The sequence below is a fragment of the Arvicola amphibius genome, chromosome 12 (assembly GCF_903992535.2).
Source record: "Arvicola amphibius chromosome 12, mArvAmp1.2, whole genome shotgun sequence".
NCBI classification, from domain to species: domain Eukaryota; kingdom Metazoa; phylum Chordata; class Mammalia; order Rodentia; family Cricetidae; genus Arvicola; species Arvicola amphibius.
The window spans coordinates 60,032,793-60,053,887 of NC_052058.2; the positions used below are offsets into that span (position 1 = coordinate 60,032,793).

Here is a 21,095-nt window from a genome sequence, read left to right on the forward strand (position 1 = left end):
CACAATATCCCAGAGTGGTTAACAGAGGCCAGCACAAAAGGAGCAGGCCAGGTGTGCTCCAGAGGAGGGAGGTTCCAGAGCAGAGGCCATGGCACTCAAGACAACAACCAACAGAACAGTGATGCTTAGACCTGTGCACTGCACATCCGTGAAAATAGACAGACTTAAATCCCAGACTTAAAAAGCAAAACATGCATTTTCTTAAATATAAGCCCATAGTCATAAACAATTGCTTTTTCAACTGTCACTTATTAGGTAAGAACAACTTTACAAAACATAGTCAACAACCAAAACTGAATACACACACACATAAATCTCCTGAGTCACCAAGACAAAGATCACAGAATATTTTACCCCAAGTAATTTGTCTAAAACATTCAGCCCAATGTGTGGCCCACAGTAGGCTTTTCAGTCATAATATCTATGGTTATCTGATGCTCAAACTCTTTTATGTAGCATTTTTATTCAACTTCTTTTCATAACAGATTAAAGCAGAGTGGGAATATAATTACTTATAGACGCTTAAGAGAAAATATAAAATTATCAGACAAAAAATCTAAATATAACCGGGCTAGCTTACTTAGGACAAAGATTAATAGACTTCAAACTTCCTGGAGGTTCAAGAGATAATTGCTTTGTTGTAACAGTGTAATCCTTAGGGGGATACAGAATCATCTAGAGAGACTTTGTGATGTGTTGTATCTGCTATTGAAAATGGCCAGAAAACACTACAATGTAAAAAATTTATCAAAAATTTATATGAAGTTTTGGAAGAGAGAACTTATAAAACCAGTTCTCAGACTATGAAAATCCCTATCCTAAGACATCCAGTTCACTATTATTATGTAAATTAAAAATAACCTTAGAGGCAAATTATTCCATCACTAATGAGGTTTTTTTGGGTGGAATCATAGACCCAGGAGAGTTCTTCAAAGGAAGTTTTCTATTATATGTGTTTGGAGGCCAAGAAAGAAAAGCCATAGCAAGAGGCCCAGCATGCCACTTAAACAGCTATCTTCCAGTCCTGGTTTCCACAGGACGCTCTTCCTTCTGAGCTCCCATGAAATGAGAGAGGGCTTTAGGTACCATGTAAACATTAACCACTTTAGCCTTTGGAGAGGGCACTTCAGTTGTTACTGGTTGGTGGACACCGCCCTTTTTCCAGAACCATAGCCCCCCCATTCCTTGCTCTTTCTTTTGACAATGATGAAAGTCTAGAAAATAGTAGCCAAGGGCAGTTTTCAGTGACAAAAGTTTTTTACAATAATCTTCTGACCAGCAGAAACAATGTATCTTGAAGAGATATTTATTTTCTCATTCCCAGAAGGTCTCTTAGTAGGCTCAAGGCAATCATGGGATTGTGAGGTCAACTGTCATGTAGGACAGGTTTTAAATATCCCTGAGTGAGGAAGTGGGGTAGGATCTGCATTTTGTCACATCTCCTACAGTTGAAATGGATGGACTCATCTCTCCCAAGAAGAAATCTGTGTCCTGCCCACCCGTGGAGTGGAATCACAGTGGCACCTGGTTCATGGTGTTACCATAAGATCTTCAATGGGCACAGAATCCACCAGGTGTTAGCAGGACAACAAACAATTCCCCATCATTTATCTGGAGGTTTTCGCAGGAAGTATCAGAAGCATTTATAGTCAAGTAAACTATATCTTTGAAGGCCAAAGAGGCTACCAAAGTGAAGTCAACCCTTTGACCATCATTCATCATGGGCATAGAGATGGAACTTCGACCCTTTCGGAAATGAAGGTTGATCTTGACCTCCTGGAAAAAAGAGCCCTTCAGGTAGATGAGATAAAGCCCATCACAGGTGATGGCAATTGAGTTGTTCTTCACCTCCATGGTTTGATACTCATTCCTGGGTAGGCTGATGAATAGTCTCCCATTCTCACATCCTAAAAAGAATTGGAAACAAAATTATTCTTAAGCAAAATATGAGAAAAGAACCTTCCAGTACAGCTAGATCGGGTGAAGAGAAAACTAACAGGGAAGGAGATTTTGGAAAGAAAGCAAGGAAGCACTGTCATATACCAATGTCTGGAACTTGCTGTACCCCTGCACAGAGTGGAGAAGTTGCAGCCATTGTCACCTCAGACATGTAGCAGGAAAGGCAGGTTTTGATTTTTCCTGATTTTTCAAAAACAAGAAATGCTGGCCTCTTCGGTGTTTACTTTCCAGTTGAGTGGATAGACTACAGCAAAGGTTAGCAGCGGGACAATGGCTCCTTGGTTGCCATGGTTCTGCCATCTCTTAATTAGCTCTCAAAGCAACTGCACTTAACCATTTCCTACACCTTCCCATCTGACCATGAAATACAGACTTTCCATATGGCACCAGGAATCAGACTCACTGACAGCATGTCATGTCTAGTGGTCTTTGCCAGCGGTCAAATAAGCTTAGGAATACAGCCAAGCACAGGGGCTTGTGGGATCAAAGTGGGCTCAGTCCCATGAAACAGGGAGCTCTGGGACACAGCCATGTTCCTTGCTTCTTCCTTCTACCTCCTATAACCAGCATTTCCTGAAAGGGAGCTTGGGAAGAATCACTGCCACAGAGAAAGAAAAGGAGGAAGAAGAGGGGGAGAAGGACGAGAAAGGGGGAAAACAGAACAAGCAACAGCTTTGGTAGCTTTTTGTCAGACCTCTCCAGAAATAAGCCTAGATGTGATAAAGGTAGATTATTGAGTCTATTCTGAAAAAAAAGGGGGGGGGGAATATCAACATAAATTAAAAAGTAGATTCAATCTGAGGTTTCAAGGAGCGAGCATTCAGTCTGAGGATTCGTAGGGATAGGATCCTCCTTTTGGTCTGAGTTTTAGCAGAGGTCAGAACTAGGGTCTGGCTTCTCTGATCTTTCAGTATTAACCCCTATATCTGACTCCAGGTTTTTATTATTAAGAGCAATTAAAATACCTCACTATACAAGCTCCAAAGCCTAAGTTTCTTGTAGTTCTGCTTCAGCCTGAATATATATCTTGAAGGGTTAACCAACTACATCTTACATACCCACTCTGTCTCATGCTCCTTGATAGTAGGAAACAACAGCCCCCAGTGTAGACCCCAGTTCAATGATTCTTACTTTGTACTAGACCCGGGAGCTGTACTTTGAATCGAAAATAAGAATGACTTATTAAGACAAAATGTACTTCCCATTCAGCTCGGAGAACTTAATAAATACTTGACAACTCATATAGAAACTTCCAGTGGTTGGCAGAGATCAAGGACCCAAACGATACTCTCTTGATCAAAATATCAGTTTTTTTCTTCATATAGCTCCCCCCACCACACACACACAGCTCTCACTATGGAATTAGAGTAGAATAGAACTGTCAGGGGTCTTTCAGTCATATAGCCTTAGAATCCTTAGATGAAAACAAAATGAAATTCCTACCCAAAAAACTTTTCTGGGAAGATTAAGAATGGCACATTAAGTACAGAGACAGAAACTGCATTGGTCACTAATCCCTTTTTTTTTTTCCCTGAAAAAAAAATAATATTCAGACTCCAACAGTTAGGGATGTAACACTTGCCTAAGGGAAATGACAGATCCTGTCTTCTAGGAGAGTTAAAATACCACAGAAAAGAGCCTAGGGAAAGCATGGGCATGAGACTATGGAGACAGCTCAGTCAGTACGTTATCTGCTGCACAAGATGACCTGAGTTCGGTTCATCACGCCAAAAAGAAAAAGGGGGAAGAGAAGGAGGAGGGGGGGGGAGGAGGGGGAGGGGGAGGGGGAGGAGGAGGGGGAGGAAAAGGAGAAGGAGAAGAAGAGGAAAAAGAGGAAGAAGAAGAGGAAGAAGAGGAAGAAGAGGAAGAAAAGAGAAGAAGGAAAGAGAAATGCCAGGCACAGTGGCACAGTGATGACTACAAGAACAGCCCTGAGGAGGCAGAGACCATGGAACCCTGGAATTTGCTGGCCAGTCTGTTTGGCTCCATCAGTGAGCTCTAGTTTCAGTGTAAGACTCTCTCAAAATATAAGCGGGAGAGTAATTAAGGAAGACTCCCAGTGCCAGCCTCCATCTCCACAAGCACATGCACACACATGCACTCATAAACACAGATATACATGTACCACACAGATATACAAAAGAACTACATGAAGATAAATTAAACTTTTGGTAATACTTACTGGTAACTTGTGCTCTGAGACTTTGGATTGGAGGATACTTCACCTAAGGAAGGGGAAAAATGAATATTTAGAAAAAAGAAAGGTGAAATGGATACAGCAGCCCACAGGAAAAATACTTGACAAAAGAGAGTAGCTTTTTTTAAATTTTTAATTTTTAATTTTTTTATTTTTTTGAGGATTTGACCCAGACTGGCTACACAGCTTTTGGTTTTCTACAGGTACAGCATCTCTTCTGATAGGGAATGGCAATTCTGATCTATCATGCGAGAATTTGAAATCTGTCTGCCAAACTCTTTTTTGGTATACTATGTGGGTTCACAGGGCCCCAATCCTCCATTTAAATAGCAGCACTCATTAGAAAGTCCCTCAGAGAATCACTCCACCAGGGGCACAGACTCCCAGAACATATTAAGAGAAAGTTCCGGAAGTTTCTGTCTGCTTTCTCCTCCACAGGAGTAAACACATCCTATTTTCAAGGGGCTAAACAACCTTCTCTAACCCTTAAAAGCACAATATGTTTGCTTGTAACCAGCTTATTTTTTATATATTTATTAATTTATTTAGTGTGTGTACATGAATGTGTGTGCAACTGTGTGTGCATGCAAATGTGTGTTTGTGTGTACATGTGTGTAGAGGTCTGAAGTCAACTTTCAGGAGTCAGTCTCTCATTTTGTCATGTGAGTTTATCATACCAATCTCTAATCCTCAGGCTCAGTAGCAAACACCAAGAACCCACTGAGCCACTTTGCTGGACCTTTTAAAAAAGATGTAGCTTCTCATTATGGTGTGTGTGTGTGTGTGTGTGTGTGTGTGTGTGTGTGTGTGTGTGTGTGCTTGTGTGTGCATGCCATGGCCCAAGAGTGTATGTCAGAGGACAATTTTATAGAATCAGTTCTCTCCTTCCAACTTAGTTTCAGGGGATCAAACTCGGGTTGTCATGTTGACGTCAGTGTGTTTACCCCCTGAGCCATTCCACCAGCCAATTAGCTATTCAAAAGCCTTGACTCTTTCCTTTCTCTTCAACAACTTGAAAAACCGAACATGAGCCAAGTTGGCACATAAGGACAAGAAGCTTGGAGATAAAAACACACAGGATTTGATAGTCATAAAGACAAAGAAACTTGAATTGGAGCAAGGTTAAAGATCTATTAAGTGAAGTAACATGGGGCAGAACCATATGTAAATAATATTTGTGTCTGTTAAAACCAGAAACATCCCTATGCACACTGAATAATTCTCAAAGAAGGCACCAAGAAGCTGTCTCTGGAAAAAATAATTAGAAGCCTGAGGTCAGGAAAAATAGGGACCCTTTTTACAATATGGTGCATTCCCTACTAACAAAGAAAATAGAAAGAAAAAATTGCCCACTGTTCCCGCCAGAAACAACAGCCACAAGGTTATTTTTGGCAGAATGTCCTCATAGAAGGCATGGGAGAAACTTGTTTTCATGCCCTGAGCAGTGGAATCCCTACTTCCCACTCTCCTGGCAGACTACTAACCTCAGTCAAGAGGATTCCACTGGGGACTCCCACACACATTGAGGAATCCCCTACTTCTCTTTTAAATATTATCCTGGGCCTTCCTGAACTAAAATCAACAGGCGGCGCAGGGAGGAAGGGCATCTTTCCCGAGCCCTGCAGTCCCTGCAGTGATGCAATGTGCTGAGCATGTGGAGGGAAGCGGACTTGGATAGAAATGGGAGTCTTGTCGGTCACCCCTTGCCGTGCTGCTCCTTTGTGCTCTAGGACGTGTTCTAGAAGACCTCCAAAAGACTCGTTACCCTCACTGCTATAATTCCCTAGACAAATGTTCCTGTGCCCTGGGGCTGGATGGTACCAATACCCATTGTCAGAAGCAGTCTACCCAGAGGCCCAGGGCTCAACATAACGTGTAGTTCCTGGGTTTTGGCACCAGACAAGCAAGTATTGAGTAGTCATAGATTAAGTATCACAAGCTCCTGAGGCATCAGATTGTCATCTTTAAAAAAAATCACAATAACCATGGGCATCCATTTCAGAACCAGCTTTTCATGGTATGTATCTTTAAACTCCCTCAAACAACAATAACAGCAAATAAGCAAACAAGCCAATGAAAGAAAACTAGTCCAGTGTGATGGCGCACACCTTTAACCCCAGCACAGGAGGCAAAGGCAGACGGATCTTATCCTGGTCTCTATGTTGAGTTCCAGGTAACCAGAACTACACGGTAAGACTGTGTCTCCAAACAAAAGCAAAACTAATGTGGCAACTCTGAGTTAACGAGTTACCTACAAATAAAGAGAGCAGGAAGTTTCCCAGTTCACAAACTGACTTCAATCTCTCTAATCTCAAAGTCCTTAGAGTTGATTTCTTCTCTTTTTTCTTCCTTTTTTTTTATGGTGCTAGGCATTGAACCCGGAAGCTTTCCCATCCTAGAAGAGTACTTCCCCAGTCCTATCACTGAGCCATACTTCTAGGCCTTCCAGAAACCTTTTGGTTGGTGTGTGACATTGTCTTGTCAACTTTGAACTCACTAGGTACATGGTTTAATTATTTTGACTGACTTTGCAAAATACTTCTATAGTGTGTGTGTGTGTGTTTGTGTGTGTGTGTGTGTGTGTGTGTGCAGATTTCTATCTTTTTGATGCCCTGATGTTGTAGGGGTAGCAATGAACAAAAGGGCATCTTCTGGGACTGATATACCAAGAGGCAGCCAGGAAAGCATACATGACTTCCTCCACTGGTTTGATCTACAGCAGCCCTGAACATCCTGTTCCTTCTCCCAAAGGTCACATAGAGTGGAAATTTGCATATCCTCAGAAGTCTCTTAGAAACAACAATTTAGTGAATTCAGTTAGTTTTATGAAATGCAAAAAGGTGATCCTTCATGCTCCCAGAACTTTCTACTCTCATTCTGCACTCCTCATACTCATCGCAGAGACAGTCACCCCTACCCTGGCCAGAGATGCTTCCACACTTCCCAGAGACACTCCCACATTATCCAGAAATGCTCCCACACTGCCCAGAGACATCCTGCGCAGTTCAGAGACATTCACCCACAGCTCCTAATCCAGCATCATGCTTGGCCCGGCTGCAACCTCATTCTCAAGCTTTACGTAGACCTTTTTTGCATATTATGATTAAATCAACTCTTTTCTTTAATCCCCTTCCCCTTGAATGAAGAACCAGATAGGACAAAACAAAGAACAGATTGGTTGGCCTCAGATTTGATTCAAATTGTGGCATTTTTGGCTTTGCGAATTTGGAAAAGATACAAACCATTTCTCAACTTTCATACAAATGACTATAAGGCTTCCTACTGCAACTGGAAGGCTCCAAGAGCTAACAGTGTAGTTTAAGGAAAATAACGTTAACCACGCAGCAGTTTGCCTGTCACAAATGCTCAGGAATCCCTGCTTATTTTCTTCTCTATTTCCAGAATGTCTACCTATCAGCTTCTGCCCATCGGAATCACAAGCTCAGTCCAAAAACAAATCCTTGATGATTGACAGCTATATCGCCATAACAAATATTTTAAGATACTTTGTTCATACAAAAACTTACAGAAGCTGCAATAATAACTACCAATACTTGGATGCAACCAAAAGTTCTGGAAAAGATAAAACTATGGAGCAGCCACAAGGTGACCATTACTTTCAGTGCTAACAGGAAGTGAGTCATCTGGCCATGAAAAGCTGTGGAGAAAACTTCACTTTGTATATCTGTGTAAAAGAACCATCAAAGAAGGCTCCACTCTGTATGACTCCAGTTATAAAACATTTTGGTTGAAGCAAATTTATACAGACTAAGAAATCCGGGAATGCCCAGGGTCAGGACCTAGGGTGGGGAACATTGAGTAGGGGCAACACAGAAGATGTTTGGGGATAGTGGAGTTATAATTGGGAAATACATATTAGTTAAACCATAGAATATAGAAAGTATAGTATCAAAAGTGAACCTTATAGTAAAACAAAATCACTCTTGACTGATAATATCTTCAATGACTATAAGTCTCATCTCCCCTACTTAGAATATTTTGTTGTAACCTATAGAAAATTGCTTTCAGCCTGCTGATTTTCAGTTTCTTATCTGTGAAATAGGAATAGAAAAAGTGTTGTCTCTGAAGGCTGGTGTTAAATTGAATGAAATTTTGTGTATGAATGGTAAACACTTGACATGACATATTTAAGGGGTCAACAATATTAGCTATTGTTCTTTGATGCACAGAAAACAAGATCAATATCATTTTTACAATTTAGTCTCCATAATACTGTATTTGATATATGAAAAATGGAAGCATAAATTAAAGAATAAAATAAAACTACCAAAGTCCTTGAATCAAGTTCTCTCTGTGTAACCCAGAAAGGACCTGAGCCCAAGGAGGAAGTGTTCCAGAAGCAATCAAAAGACATCTGGTCTACCCCCACATATTAAACAGCGTGACTGAATACCAAGAAGAACAAAAACCCACAGAGCATTTCCAGACACCAAGGAAACTGGGAGATATCAAAAAGCCAGAAGCTTTCCACACAATCACAGCTTGCATAACAGCATTTCCTTACTGTGAAAAGTGTGAAGGTCTCTCATCACCTTCACAATTGAAGACCAAACTCCAGAATTATCCAGCACCAAGTACAGTCTGGTGGGATTGTCTCAGAAGCACAAGAAAGGTACAGAAGTCATCTTCGTGTTGAAGATAATGTCTCAGAGGAAGAAATTAGAGCCATGGAAGTGAAGGGATTTGACTCCTGCCCCCAATTCCACTACAATTTTTATATCATCCCATGATTTTTTTTTCTTTTTCCCTTGTTTAGGTTGCTAGGGATTGAATTCCAGGTCTTGTCCAGGTAAGGTAGTGCTCTACCACTGAGCCATAACCTCTGTTCTTTCTTTCTCTCTTTTTCCCCTCTTTCTTTCTTTCTTTCTTTCTTTCTTTCTTTCTTTCTTCCTTCCATCTTTTCTTTTTTTTAAAGAGAGGGTCTCACTAAGTTTCCCAGGCTGGTCTAGAACTTACTTTCTATCCCAGGATGTCCTTGAACTTTGAGCTTCCTGCCTCAGCCTCCTAACTGGAGACTGAAGCTCTATGGCACCAGATCTGACATAAATTTTTCTGCATGAATGAACATGAAATTAAGAGAAACTGCCTTGAAGATTGTATTATTATCCCATGCCTGTGTTCTTGTATCCACTTCAGCACCGGTGCTGAAGAGAAAAGTTGCCTTCCAGCAGATTAGCAATAATTTTATTGTGATGACACCCAGGGAAAACCCAGAACCCATGCTTTCTCCTCAGATGTCAGATCTGCTACAGATAAAGAAAATAAGGAAGGAGACAGAGAAGGAGGGAGGAAGGGAGAGAGGGAGGGATAGGCAGGAAGAAAAGGAGCAAAGGAGGAAGGGATGGAGGGAGGAAAAGAGGAAGGGAGGAAAGAAGAAAAAGCAAGTGATCCCAGGGTCAACTCAGTACCTAGGTGGCAAGTACGAGGTATTTGACAACCAACTATGTGATGTATATATCGTTTCTGGGGACAGCTAATGACACCACAGGAAGTTAGTCTGGTGGTTCTTAAATTCTAAGATACATTAGAATCTCCTAGGAAATTTGTGAAAAATAAAAGTAGAAGTGGTCAACTTATTCACAAAGCCCCGACTTAAAAGGTCTGGGTTGCCAGATGTGGTGGAACATGCCTTGAACACCAGCAGAGAGGCAGAGGCAGGTGGATCTCTGGGAGTTCAAGGTCCTCCTGATCTATATGCCAAGTTTCTGGCAAGTTAAGGTGCTACATAGTGAGACCCTGCCTCAAAGAAAGAAATAACAAGGAATTCACAGTTTGGAAATCACTAAATCGTCAACTTCTGAAGGCTGAAATCAAGAGAGAAGACTTTTAATAAGCACTGTGGTAGGTAGTGGGGGACTGGTGCTTAGGAAATGCTTACTGTTCCCAGAGAGCTATCCAATAGTTGATGAATGATATGATTATCATATTATTTGATGGTTTGACTAAAAGCAGCAGCAAGTTATTAGGTATTCTTTGACATAATGAGATCAGGTTATATCCATTCTGAAAATAGCATAATTTTGGTTTTCTTTATCCCTGAATAAAGTTCCATACTAAACATGTCCTTTGTCTTTAATCACTCGTCTGCCTTTAGGTTAAATGAAATAAACCAGATCCAAAGAGAGGAATACTACAAGTTCTCTAATAATGTTGAATCTATATTTATGTGTTTCTCATAAAAATAGAAAAAGGGCTTGGGCAGTAAAAGGTACTGAGTTCAAAGTTACAGTACTCACTCTTCCCTTTGTTCCACGATACCTTAAAAATAGTTCATAAAAAAAGCATTTATCTGGAGTACAAGACTGATTTAAACTGTTTTAACTGTTACTAAATAAGATTAAAATTTTAAATTTGGGGATAACTGTCAAAATACTCGGATTTAAAAATACCCCGAAATTCTCCAAAAGTAACTCCTCAGACAGACACCCCTGTAGGTTCTCAATGTAGATCCCAAGGATAGCACCATCATGTGGGCTCTGACTGGGTGTACCTGTCCGAGAAAGGGACAGCAAGCCCACAGACAAGCTCAAGTGAGTGCGTGGAGGATTTGGAATTACATAATTTCTTGGCATGTTCAATAACATAGATGAAAGAATCCAATGCATGATCCTTCTCCAGCTGCTCCTCCCCCATCCCCAGGAAGGTGACAATGTTTTAAGAGATCATCTTTGGAGAACGTGAGCTTCTGGTTCTGACTCAATGGGATATGACATAATGCTGTTGACCTTATACTCATCTGGCATTTTTCTGGAAGAGGGGTAACTGTGCCAGGAGCAAATGTTACTCATCCAATATGAAACCAGGAAGTAGGCTCTGCAGTCATATTTGGAGCTTGCTATTCCTCACTCAATATCAGGGCACAATGTAAAAATCTTGAGGGGGCACATGAATGACCTGTGAGTCACTTAACTTAATGAGACTGGGAAATCTGAGACAGTGTACCATGCCACCTCCACGATGACAGAACTGCTGTTCCCCCCTTGAACTTCCACCATCGGAGGAGATCTGAGAAGTTGTGAAAGCACAGTATAGTAAGTTCTTAGGCTGCTACTCAAAAAAGAAAAGTGGGATTTTTTTTCACACTTCCACACTCTGGTGGACTTGGAGAGTAGAATTCCCAGCTTGAGGAGTTATTGTGTACTTCATGGAAGCAGCCTGCTGTAAAGATCGAGCTCTGCTTCTGATCAAAAGAACTCAGAACCTCGTTTAAGGAAACAATTGGGAATAGGAACAGGCAAAATCTTGGCCAAGAAATCTTTAATATTCATAAAAGCTTATCCCTAAAGTTTCAGTCTCTTAGAGACAGAGGCAGTGGCTTTATAAACCTTGCTTTGAAAAGTTTGTAGAACTTTTTGTGAACATTAATTCTCTCCCCCCAAAAATCTTCTTCATGTTCACCCTGAATCCACTGCCAGCGTCTTAACTCAGCTTTGCCTTCCTCTGGACTGCAGAGCCTGCTGTAAACCTAGTGGTCTGCTCTTTTAACCATCCCCACTCCTGTTGTCAAACTGCTTAGTGCTGGCTGTGTGTGACTCCCTAGAGGAACTCACCACTCTGTCACAGAGAACATGGACTGTGGTTTCATTGTCTCTGGTTCCTAACAATGATCTCAGATATTCAACCAAACAACAAAAACGGCCAAAAGTATGCATGTGATCCGAATATTAAAATACATGAAGAAGTGTGTGACTGAGCTTACCAAACTAATTCTTTGTACCCTCAAAGGCAAGATATTCTTGTGGTAAGACTTCCCACTCCAAATTAGCTGGGAGATTCTTCACATAACACTAATAGAGGGATTACCAAAACATGTCTCTCTTCCTTGCCCCTCAGTGATTGAGAAAGTCTCCCCTAAAATATTCTTGCACTAATTTAGCACCTAAGCAACTGTAAGAGTACATTTACAATGCACCCACTGCATCAGCACCCTTCCTGCCAGACCTCAAATATAATGGCATTCTGTAATTCAATTTGCTGAGATGGTCACTTCATCTTTCAGACCAGGCTAGACATAGGCCAGCAACTATGTAGTCACATAAAAGATGACAGTGTCTCCTGTAACACTGTTCATTGCCCACGATTGTTGAAATTGTCCTGGACATCTTTGAATATAAGGAAAGCAGCAAAAGCCCTGCCATTGGTATCTTCTACTGGAAGTCACCCATTTCTAATCTCACATACTATATAAGAAGAAGGGACCACTGCTTAAAATGGCAACCTAGTAGAGACGGCTGGGCGTCAGACTAGCAGTAGGGATTTCCTGGTTTCTGTACTGAGTCTAGAACAAATCCTTTCTCTTTCTGGCCTTTTAATATCCTCACCTCTATGTCCAACCTCAACAAAATGACGGCACTGCAGTGCCTCGTGACAGCTCCACTGCAGAAGTTCATCAAGTCATGTCACAGAGTCCCAAAGACTAGTCTCCAAACAGTGTGTCACAAGACCTTCTGGACCACAGATCTTAACACAGACCCTGCGGACTCAAGAAAAGCTGCAGCCCCCTCCTCCTGAGAAGAGAACTCCCACTGGTAAGTGATGGACAGTCAAGGGCAGGGCACACCTAGTGCAGTGAACTGCCGAGATTCATCGGCAGGAGACTCAGCTCCGCATGCGCTCCGGGGGAAAATGAGGCTGGCCAAGGATGAAAATCACAAGATTATAGTGGCAGGAGAATGGTGATGGGGAGACTGATGAGAATGCCATTTTAAACTAAAGCTTTTCAACTAATTGGCAGAGAAGAGACCAACTGCCGAATGCCAGAGGAAAGAAAGGATTCTCACTTTTAAAATCTCAAGTGAAAAGCAAAGCAGGTGTAGCCTCCTGCAAAATTCCTTACCGACTATCTCTGCCCTGCTTGGCTAAGGGGTGCCTGTCTTACACCTCACTATTCTCATTTAACTACCTTCTTTTCCACTGGGTAACAAACTATCAGAACAAGGAGGACTGCATCTTTCTTGGTCACCATTGAGTCAGTGCCTGGTAGAAACCGATGCCCGGTGATCACTAATTTAAAAAAAAAAATGAATAAAAGTTTCGGTAGTGGCATTTTAGTTGCATTTTAATAAGTAAAGCTTGCCTGAGTAAGACAGCCCTACTGGGCTATACTTTGCAGTTAAGGCTTTTATCCATAATATTTATTAAACAATGTGAAAATAATTAATGCAAGAGTCTCCTTTTCTATCTTAGTTAGTGGGCATACTTAAAAATGGTATCAAGAGCCAGGTGGTGGCAGCACATGCCTTTAATCCCAGCACTCTGGAGCAGAGGAAGCCTGGTTTACAAATCGAGTTCCAGGACAGATCCAAATCTATACAAGGAAACCCTGTCCCAAAAAAAATTTACAAATTGTTATCAAGGCAAAATTGTACAACTTGACGCACCTATGGGACATCTCAGATGATGTCTAAAAAATCTAAAAAGAAACCAATCACTCGAGTCATTTCAGTGTTTCCAATGTTGTGAGCCAGACCACATAATCTTCTGCTGTTCAACAGCCAAGTCTCTGGAGAATTGGAAAACTAAAATGAACCTCAATAAAAACTGAAATAGCACGGTACGTGTATTGTAATCCTGTAACTCTAGATTTTTTTCAAAAAATATTGACTTATTTATTTATATGTATGTATGTGCCTGCATGAGTTTTTGTGCACCGTGTATGGGCGTGTGCCCACAGAGGCCAGACAAAGGTGTCAGATCCCCTGAAACTGGAATCCCAGGTGGCTATGAGCCACTTGGTATGGGTGCCAGGAACCAGATGAAGTCCTCAGAATAGCACTAAGCACACTTATCCACTAAGCCATCTCTCCAACCCTGAATTCCAGACTTCTGAACCACATTTAACCAGACCCTGAACATAATAACACTTCACAGCTTCATAAATTCCCCCATTCTGTCTGCTTTTATTCTCTACTACAACCATAAACAATTCTTAATTAGAACTCTACATTTTTAAAAAAAAGAAAGAAAACAGAACTCTTTCCAAGATGGATTTTTTTAATTCCCAAGTTTACAATACAGAAATCAAATCTGTGAAGCTATAATTAATCTTAACATGGTATGCTTGCTGAGTTATGAGTTGTAGCTGAATGTAGTTGAATGTCTGTGTTGACATCCACACACACCCACTACAAAGTAAATGATTATGCAGCAGTGTGGTTATGTAAATATGCCCATGACTAGCAATAATTATCTTGGCATTTATAAAACTTGGTTCTCAAATGGGTGATCCTCCCAACCAAGTTCCAATTTCAAAAGTCTTAAACTGACATGCGGGGAATTGGCTCAGGGACATGAAGCTAAGAGCCTGGAACAAGCCAGAAGTCTGGTTCCTGGTTCACTGGATACTTTGTTACACTTCAACGCCTCTGCCTGATGTCTAAGGTGATCTTCTGTGTTTCTGTACAAGGAAGTATTTTTGCTTCTTCATTTGGAAAGCATCAAAACTAGCAAAGCACAGGATGTTAGAGAGTCCAGTCTCAAACTAACTCTTCTGTCTGTTTCATCAATGGTGATGGGGAGAGACGTGTGCTACATCACAGCCTGGGGCTTTGCTGTCATCATCTTCTTTTTACCCGTTAAGTCACAATAACACTGCGGTGGCTCCTCTGACTCACATGTTCACAAAGGATTAGTGCTCATTTTCCATGAGCACAAAACCCCTGAAATGGGGAAAAAGTGGCATGCTCTTTGAGACTGTAGAGCACAGAGGTCATTGTTACCAAAATGAAAAGAAGACGCAAGGCAAGGTTGCTAGCCCCTTGGCAAGCCTGGGTCTTCAGTGCTAGTAGCTGTGGGCAACGGTCAACAAAGATAAGGTAGGGAAATCATATCCACAGGCCGGCATGTGTTTGTGTCTATATGTGTATTTGTGGGTGACACTTTTCAACCCAATTCCCATTTGCATTCTTCTGTCCTAATTTAAAGACTTGGGTCAGAACATACATGTACCTAAATTGCTTGTTTAGAAAATACCATCACTGTAAGAACAAAAATAATATTTCCCAATAATGTTCCTCCTCATCTATGTGAAAGAACACTTGATTCCTGGGAAGAGGGTTTTATTTTTTTTACTAAATTAATTTGGTTAAAAAGGAGAGCAGGCTGCCTTTAAGATGTTAGGGGATGGTTAGTTTTACTGTGGTGCCCCCTAGTGCCAGGGAAGAGTAGGTTAGTTTCTGTATTGCCAGTTTTTAGATCCCATGCCAAGAAGGAAAATGTGAAGAAACATCAGTGTTCGTAACTGCCCCCCTCTGGCATAAAATAGAAGAAATCAAGCTTTCCAACACGATTTACAAGATCCTGTGCCAGCCATGCCTGCCTAGCTCTTCAGCTTCATCTACCTCCGCTCTCTATGAACATTCAAGGTCAGCCATGTTGAATGATTTGCTAGTGTGCCTCCCTCCCCCATCGCTCCTGTCTGTGTAGGAAATTCCACTCTTCCCTCAAACATCAGTTGAATTATTTAATGTCTTTCTTCAGCTCTCCCGACTCCCCTCATACATACTCAGACATCTTGGGCAAGCCTTCATCCTCCTCTCCTCTCCTTTCCTCTTGCCCCTTGAGCAAGTTTCTCATGTCTGATGCCTTTTTGCCTCACCTTAAATCTGACCATTAGTCCAAAGAATTTAAAACAGAAACAAACTCTTTTCCATGCAGGTACCCTATATTTCCAATAGTATCTTATATAAAAAGGCACTTAGAACGAAGGTAAGGATGCCCTAACTGATAAAAAGAAGTCTAGTATAGGAGTCAAATTTGCCTAATTAATTAAGTACATAGGTGATCATGAGCAATTTACCTACCTTCTTTTGGTCTCTATTTTTTTGTTTTTATAAAAGACTGGCTAATACCGCCTCAAAAACTCAGAATCTTTGGGCCATTTCATTAATACCCACTATCAGAGCCTCAAATTCTTTATGATGAATTAATTCAACACTGCAAATGTTCTTTTTTCAATTCTCAATGAGTTGCTCAGAAAAAGCAAATTTTACTTGCATTTGAAGTTATTTTATATATATGGTTGAATAATTTCTAAGAAAAAGACATGTTTGATTACATGTAGTCATTTAAATTAAGCTAATTCTAGACAAAGAGTTAAGGCAAATTCCTCTTTCCGATATTTAACAATACAAAAAATAAATTGTTGAAGTTATGATATGAAACATCACCAAGAAACTGAATTCTAATTTTGGCTCTCCTTGACACAAACCACTTCTGCTTTTCCCAGCAGAAAAAAAAGCAACAAGAAGGCGGGATTTGTTAAGGAAAAAGTCCTTAACTCTGAAAAAAAGGTCACGATAAAGGTGACACAGAGCTTCGAAGACTTCAACAGCCCCGGAACAGACAAATATAATTTACAAAAGTGTCTCACAGGCCGGGGAGATAGTTCAGATGATATGGCATTTGCCTAGAAAATATGAGAGACTAAATTCAATCCCCAGAACTCACATAAAAATGCCAAGCATAATAGTGTGTGCTTGTAATCCTAGTCCTGGGGAGGTAGAGATCTTTGGGTTCCACTCTCCAGACAGTCCAGCCTAACTGGTGCACTCCAGACCAATGAGAGATGTTAAAGAGAGGAGGAGGCACTTCTGAAGATGACATTCGAGTTCATTCTCTGGCCTCTACATGCGACTGCCGATACACATACAGCCTTGTACACCAAAGCAAGCACGCACTCATAAGCCCATACATATGCATACATATGCATAAGCACCCCCACAAACACTACAATAAAAATAATAAAGATAAAAGGCTTCTCACCTCCTAGACCAGTTTTCCTTCCGCTATTGCTTCCTAGTTAAACTTCCAGATAAGACCAAAGCCTGGCACTTTACGGGGCACCTCATGGCAACCCCCAGTGTGTAGGGTCAGCAACCGCAGCCTCTGGTTTTAGAATACAAGCCACTGATAGTCTAGAGTCTTCGTGTCCTTCCTCATCCTAAATGGGGTATTTTATGAACTCAGAATAGGTTATTTTCGTAACTATGGAGAGCATAAATTAGAAAGAAAGTGTGTGCAGGAAAATAGGATTTCTTCCAGGCTCATCTTAAAAGCCAAGAAAGCTGCACATTTGGGCACAGAAAAGCTAACACACCTTTTCTGTTCCTTCAGCACTCGGCCTTTTCTGTGAAATACCGTGTTCATTATCCACTGGGCTGAAAGAGACCTCAATGTCCATCTCGTCCAGTCACCTGCTCTTACCAAAGAGAAACCAAGACCCAAAGGAGAAAGTGATCTAACTGCACGAGACGTAGGTGAGGACTGTCTTTTTTTTTTTTTTGGTGGTGGTGGTGGTGGTGGGCATGAGGGAGTACATTCCAAAGACAAAACTGCCTGTCATATATGTGAATGACATTTAACCCAGTAATTATTATTACTAAATAAATTTGAACGAAAACTCAACCACCAGAGAAAGTTTCGAAGCTGTTACTTCAGAATCTTGAATGTAGATAATTAAGGCTAAAAAGCAAAGCTAAGAAATAAGGGGGAGAGACAGGATTTTTTTTTTTCAGAATACTTTGCTCTCACAACAGGAAAAAAAAAAGGCAGTTTTCCTGGTATAGAATACACTTTACGATTCAGTTTCCCCTGACACAGCGCTACAGCAGGAGTCTCCCAGGAGAGCTTTAATTGCATCATCCCCACCACCTGATCCACCCGCAACCACAACACCAGACATTAGTGTTCTCAAGTGTTATGGGCCCCTTTGTCAGAGATATTATCTTTCCCCTCTCATCACACCTCCATCAATATAATTTGACCGAGTTCCAGGGAAAATACATTCAACCTGTCTATGCTCTCCTCCCCTTAATAAGTGAGACTAAAAAGAATGATTCATGGCATTGCCCAGGTCCCACAACAGTGTAAAAGTTCTAGATAACTAGGCCCTCAGATCATCTCTACCAAGAGCAATCAGGCTGCTTATTTCATGAGCAGACAGCTTCAATGTTCGATGTACCTCTCCTAACTTCTGATTCTATTTCTGAGCCAAGACCCCAGAAAACAAATTCCCTCATAGATTGCAGCTTAACTTAAGGACCTAGAGATGTAACTTTGGTTTGATTCCCCACCTCTGCTATAGAGTTGCTGGTGACTTGAAGAAAGGACCCCTATTCTTTCCACGCCCTGGGGGACACTGAACACAGAGGCCCCAGGCATCAGCCCTTTATGCCTCTTTCACTTTTTGCTCTTTCCTGTTCTTCCCCGATGCCCTTGTGTACCTGGTTACCCTTGACTGGGGCCTTGTATCCTGTCTTCATCATCCCACAGAGTAAGGAAACACACAGCCCTGCGGTTTGAAATGGCCCAAGACTCCCTGACTTATTCAATGCATTCAGTTGGTCTATTTTTGGTTACTCTGTTTGCTTTCTTCTGAAAAGAACCTAATTCCGGTCTGTATCTTAGGCATCCTACCACAGATGCAATACTCTACCCTGGTGCCTTCTTCCCAAAGTGACTCCTTGTCGTCCCGAGTCCTGTGTGGAGTGGAGGAAAGAGGACCAGTATGGAGGTGCTCTAATTGGTAAAGCAGACTTGAACTAACACTTTCTAATTTATGCTCTCTGTAGTTATTTAAATAACCTCTTCTGAGTTCATAAAATGCCCCATTTAGAACGAAGAAAGACATGCCAACTACATTTCTGGAGTTTGTAGGCACAAGTGGTAAGCACCCGACACGGTTCAGCAGTCGTGAACACATACACTCCCACCAGCTTCTATATACTGAAAACCCCACTTCCTGTAAACAAAGACAAGCCCAGGCATTTGCCTGGACTCTTCATCATATCCTGGTTGAATCTGAGGTAGCTGTACCTCTGACATGTCCATTAAAAATAAGTTCCATTTTGCCTGTCATCTATCACGGAAAGATTTCCTGAGATAAATCAAACACTGAGGAAATAATTATGAAGACAGATCTAACAGGAGGTTCAAGGGAGACTATAGACCTTCTACAATGAAGAACATTTAAAAACACACACACACAAACACAAAACACACACACACACAAACCCTCTGGAGTTTTAAAGTGGTTGTCAAAAAACCAGCTATGAGATGAAGTTATATGAGCACATACACCAACAGATGTACACACACATGTTGCAACCCTTCAGATAAAAAGCCAGTGATGGGAAAGGGCTTAATATTGACACCTTCAGGGCTATAAAAAAAACCCAGGTCTCTTGAATATCTGTAGATGCATATGATAGGATCTCTTACTAATCTCTTTTTTGTATTGATTCCTTGATTTGACAGTTACCAGGATAAATAGGCAAAGCAGTGACCCAAAGTTTCAGGGTGACAGCTCACCAAGACACATTTGGATTTTTGCATTACAAAGAAAAGACAAAAAAAATTCTAACCTAAAAGCAGGGCTTCTCTGCCCTTCAGTCTGCCCTGCCTCTGCTCCTGTTGAGCTAAGAAGGGAAGGAAACACCAAAGGGCATCTGACCACACATTACAATCACCTGGTGGCAATGGCAGGGCCCTAACCAGTTTTAGCATTCGATTATTTCCAGGAAACTGCAGCTGTTGTAACTGCCATTCAGCAAGAGCTGGAGAAGAAGCAACACCCAGTGACGTATCTTACCGGAGAAGGATAGAGATGCAGGCACACGTAGACCAGGCACAGGAGCAGCCCCACTCCCTGAATCCCAAAGACCACCATCGATAGCTTCTTCCACTTGAACCTTGGCCTTGATCCACTTTCCAGATTCTCATCCAGGGGCTGAACCCCTTCCCCTTCCATCTTCACAGTCTGTGCGCAGAAGAGATGCAGATGTGGGGAAGGGGGACCTGGGGAAGACTGGTCTTTACCACAGAGAAGATAAGGGCACAGCCAAGCCTGCGGGTCAGAAGATAGACAAAGGTCCCAGAACCTGAGACAACAGGCAATTGAAGGAGTGAGGCAGACTCTCTCAGTTTTAACTCTGCAGCTTTTGCAGGCGGGGGAACTTCTATGTGACTAATCTGAATTTCCCCTTTACTTTCTTTCTTTTTTTTTCCCTCTGGGCTAACAGGGAGTTGTTTTTGTGGCATTCCAGTTATGAATCGAGTGACTTCGAAATGACAGTCACAAACATGTGCTATTAGGTTTTTTATTGTAGTTAAGTTTTTTTATTGCACCAGTAAAGATAAAGATCATCTTTTTGTTCTTTTACACCCCCCCCCCCCCTTTTTTAAGCACAGCTTCTTTATCAATCCCTCAAGATGTCTTAAACCACAGAAGTGATTTGAGGAAATTGCTGCCCTGACATCCTTGACTGTATTATGCAATTAATTTCCCAGCCCATTTTACGGACTCTAAAATAAAACCCATGCAACTTGTGCTTGAGATGAAAAGGACAAAGAGGAACATAGGATGGTGGATTATGCAGATAGGCATTAAGGTGAGGTCTTAGAGTTACATAATGCTTTGTGTTAAACCAAATGAATTAGTATTTATTGAACAACTGCTATGTGTCAGACACTGTGTTAAATAACCTTGCAACCATCATATTTATTCATTTCAGGGAAACTCAGTAAACACATAATTATTTCCTTAACATCAGAAAAGATACAGAAGAAAATTCTGCCCTCCACCCCATTCAATTTTTTATTTTCTCCACACATAATCTCTGCATGAGTAATTCAAGTTACCTTTGAGTGTTGCTCTTTTCTTACAAGTGCTGGCTAGACTCAAAACCTGCTAAGAAAGAATATCTTCCCAGGACTGGGGAGATGACTCAGCGGTTAAGCTCTTCCTAAGGACTGGGGTTCAATTCCCTGCTCTTACATGGTGGCTCACAAGCCATCTGTAATTCTACTTCTAGAGCATCTGACTCCCTTTTCTGACTTTTGTGGGCACCAGGCATGCAAGTGGTGCACATGCATGCAGACAGAATATCCATATATTAAAAACGAAAACAAAAACCTTTAC

The 21,095-nt window shown here is 41.4% G+C and overlaps 1 protein-coding gene across 1 annotated transcript; it reads right to left on the reverse strand.

The window, feature by feature from the left end:
* Nucleotides 1–1,551: 1,551 nt before the first annotated feature.
* Nucleotides 1,552–19,925, reverse strand: Tnfsf4 (TNF superfamily member 4). The gene is made up of 3 exons (XM_038348444.1): nucleotides 19,767–19,925; nucleotides 4,142–4,184; nucleotides 1,552–1,907 (listed from the first exon to the last, which is right to left on the reverse strand). Exons 1-3 carry the CDS (start codon nucleotides 19,923–19,925, stop codon nucleotides 1,552–1,554), a joined length of 558 nt encoding a protein of 185 aa, XP_038204372.1.
* Between the last annotated feature and the right edge of the window lie 1,170 nt (nucleotides 19,926–21,095).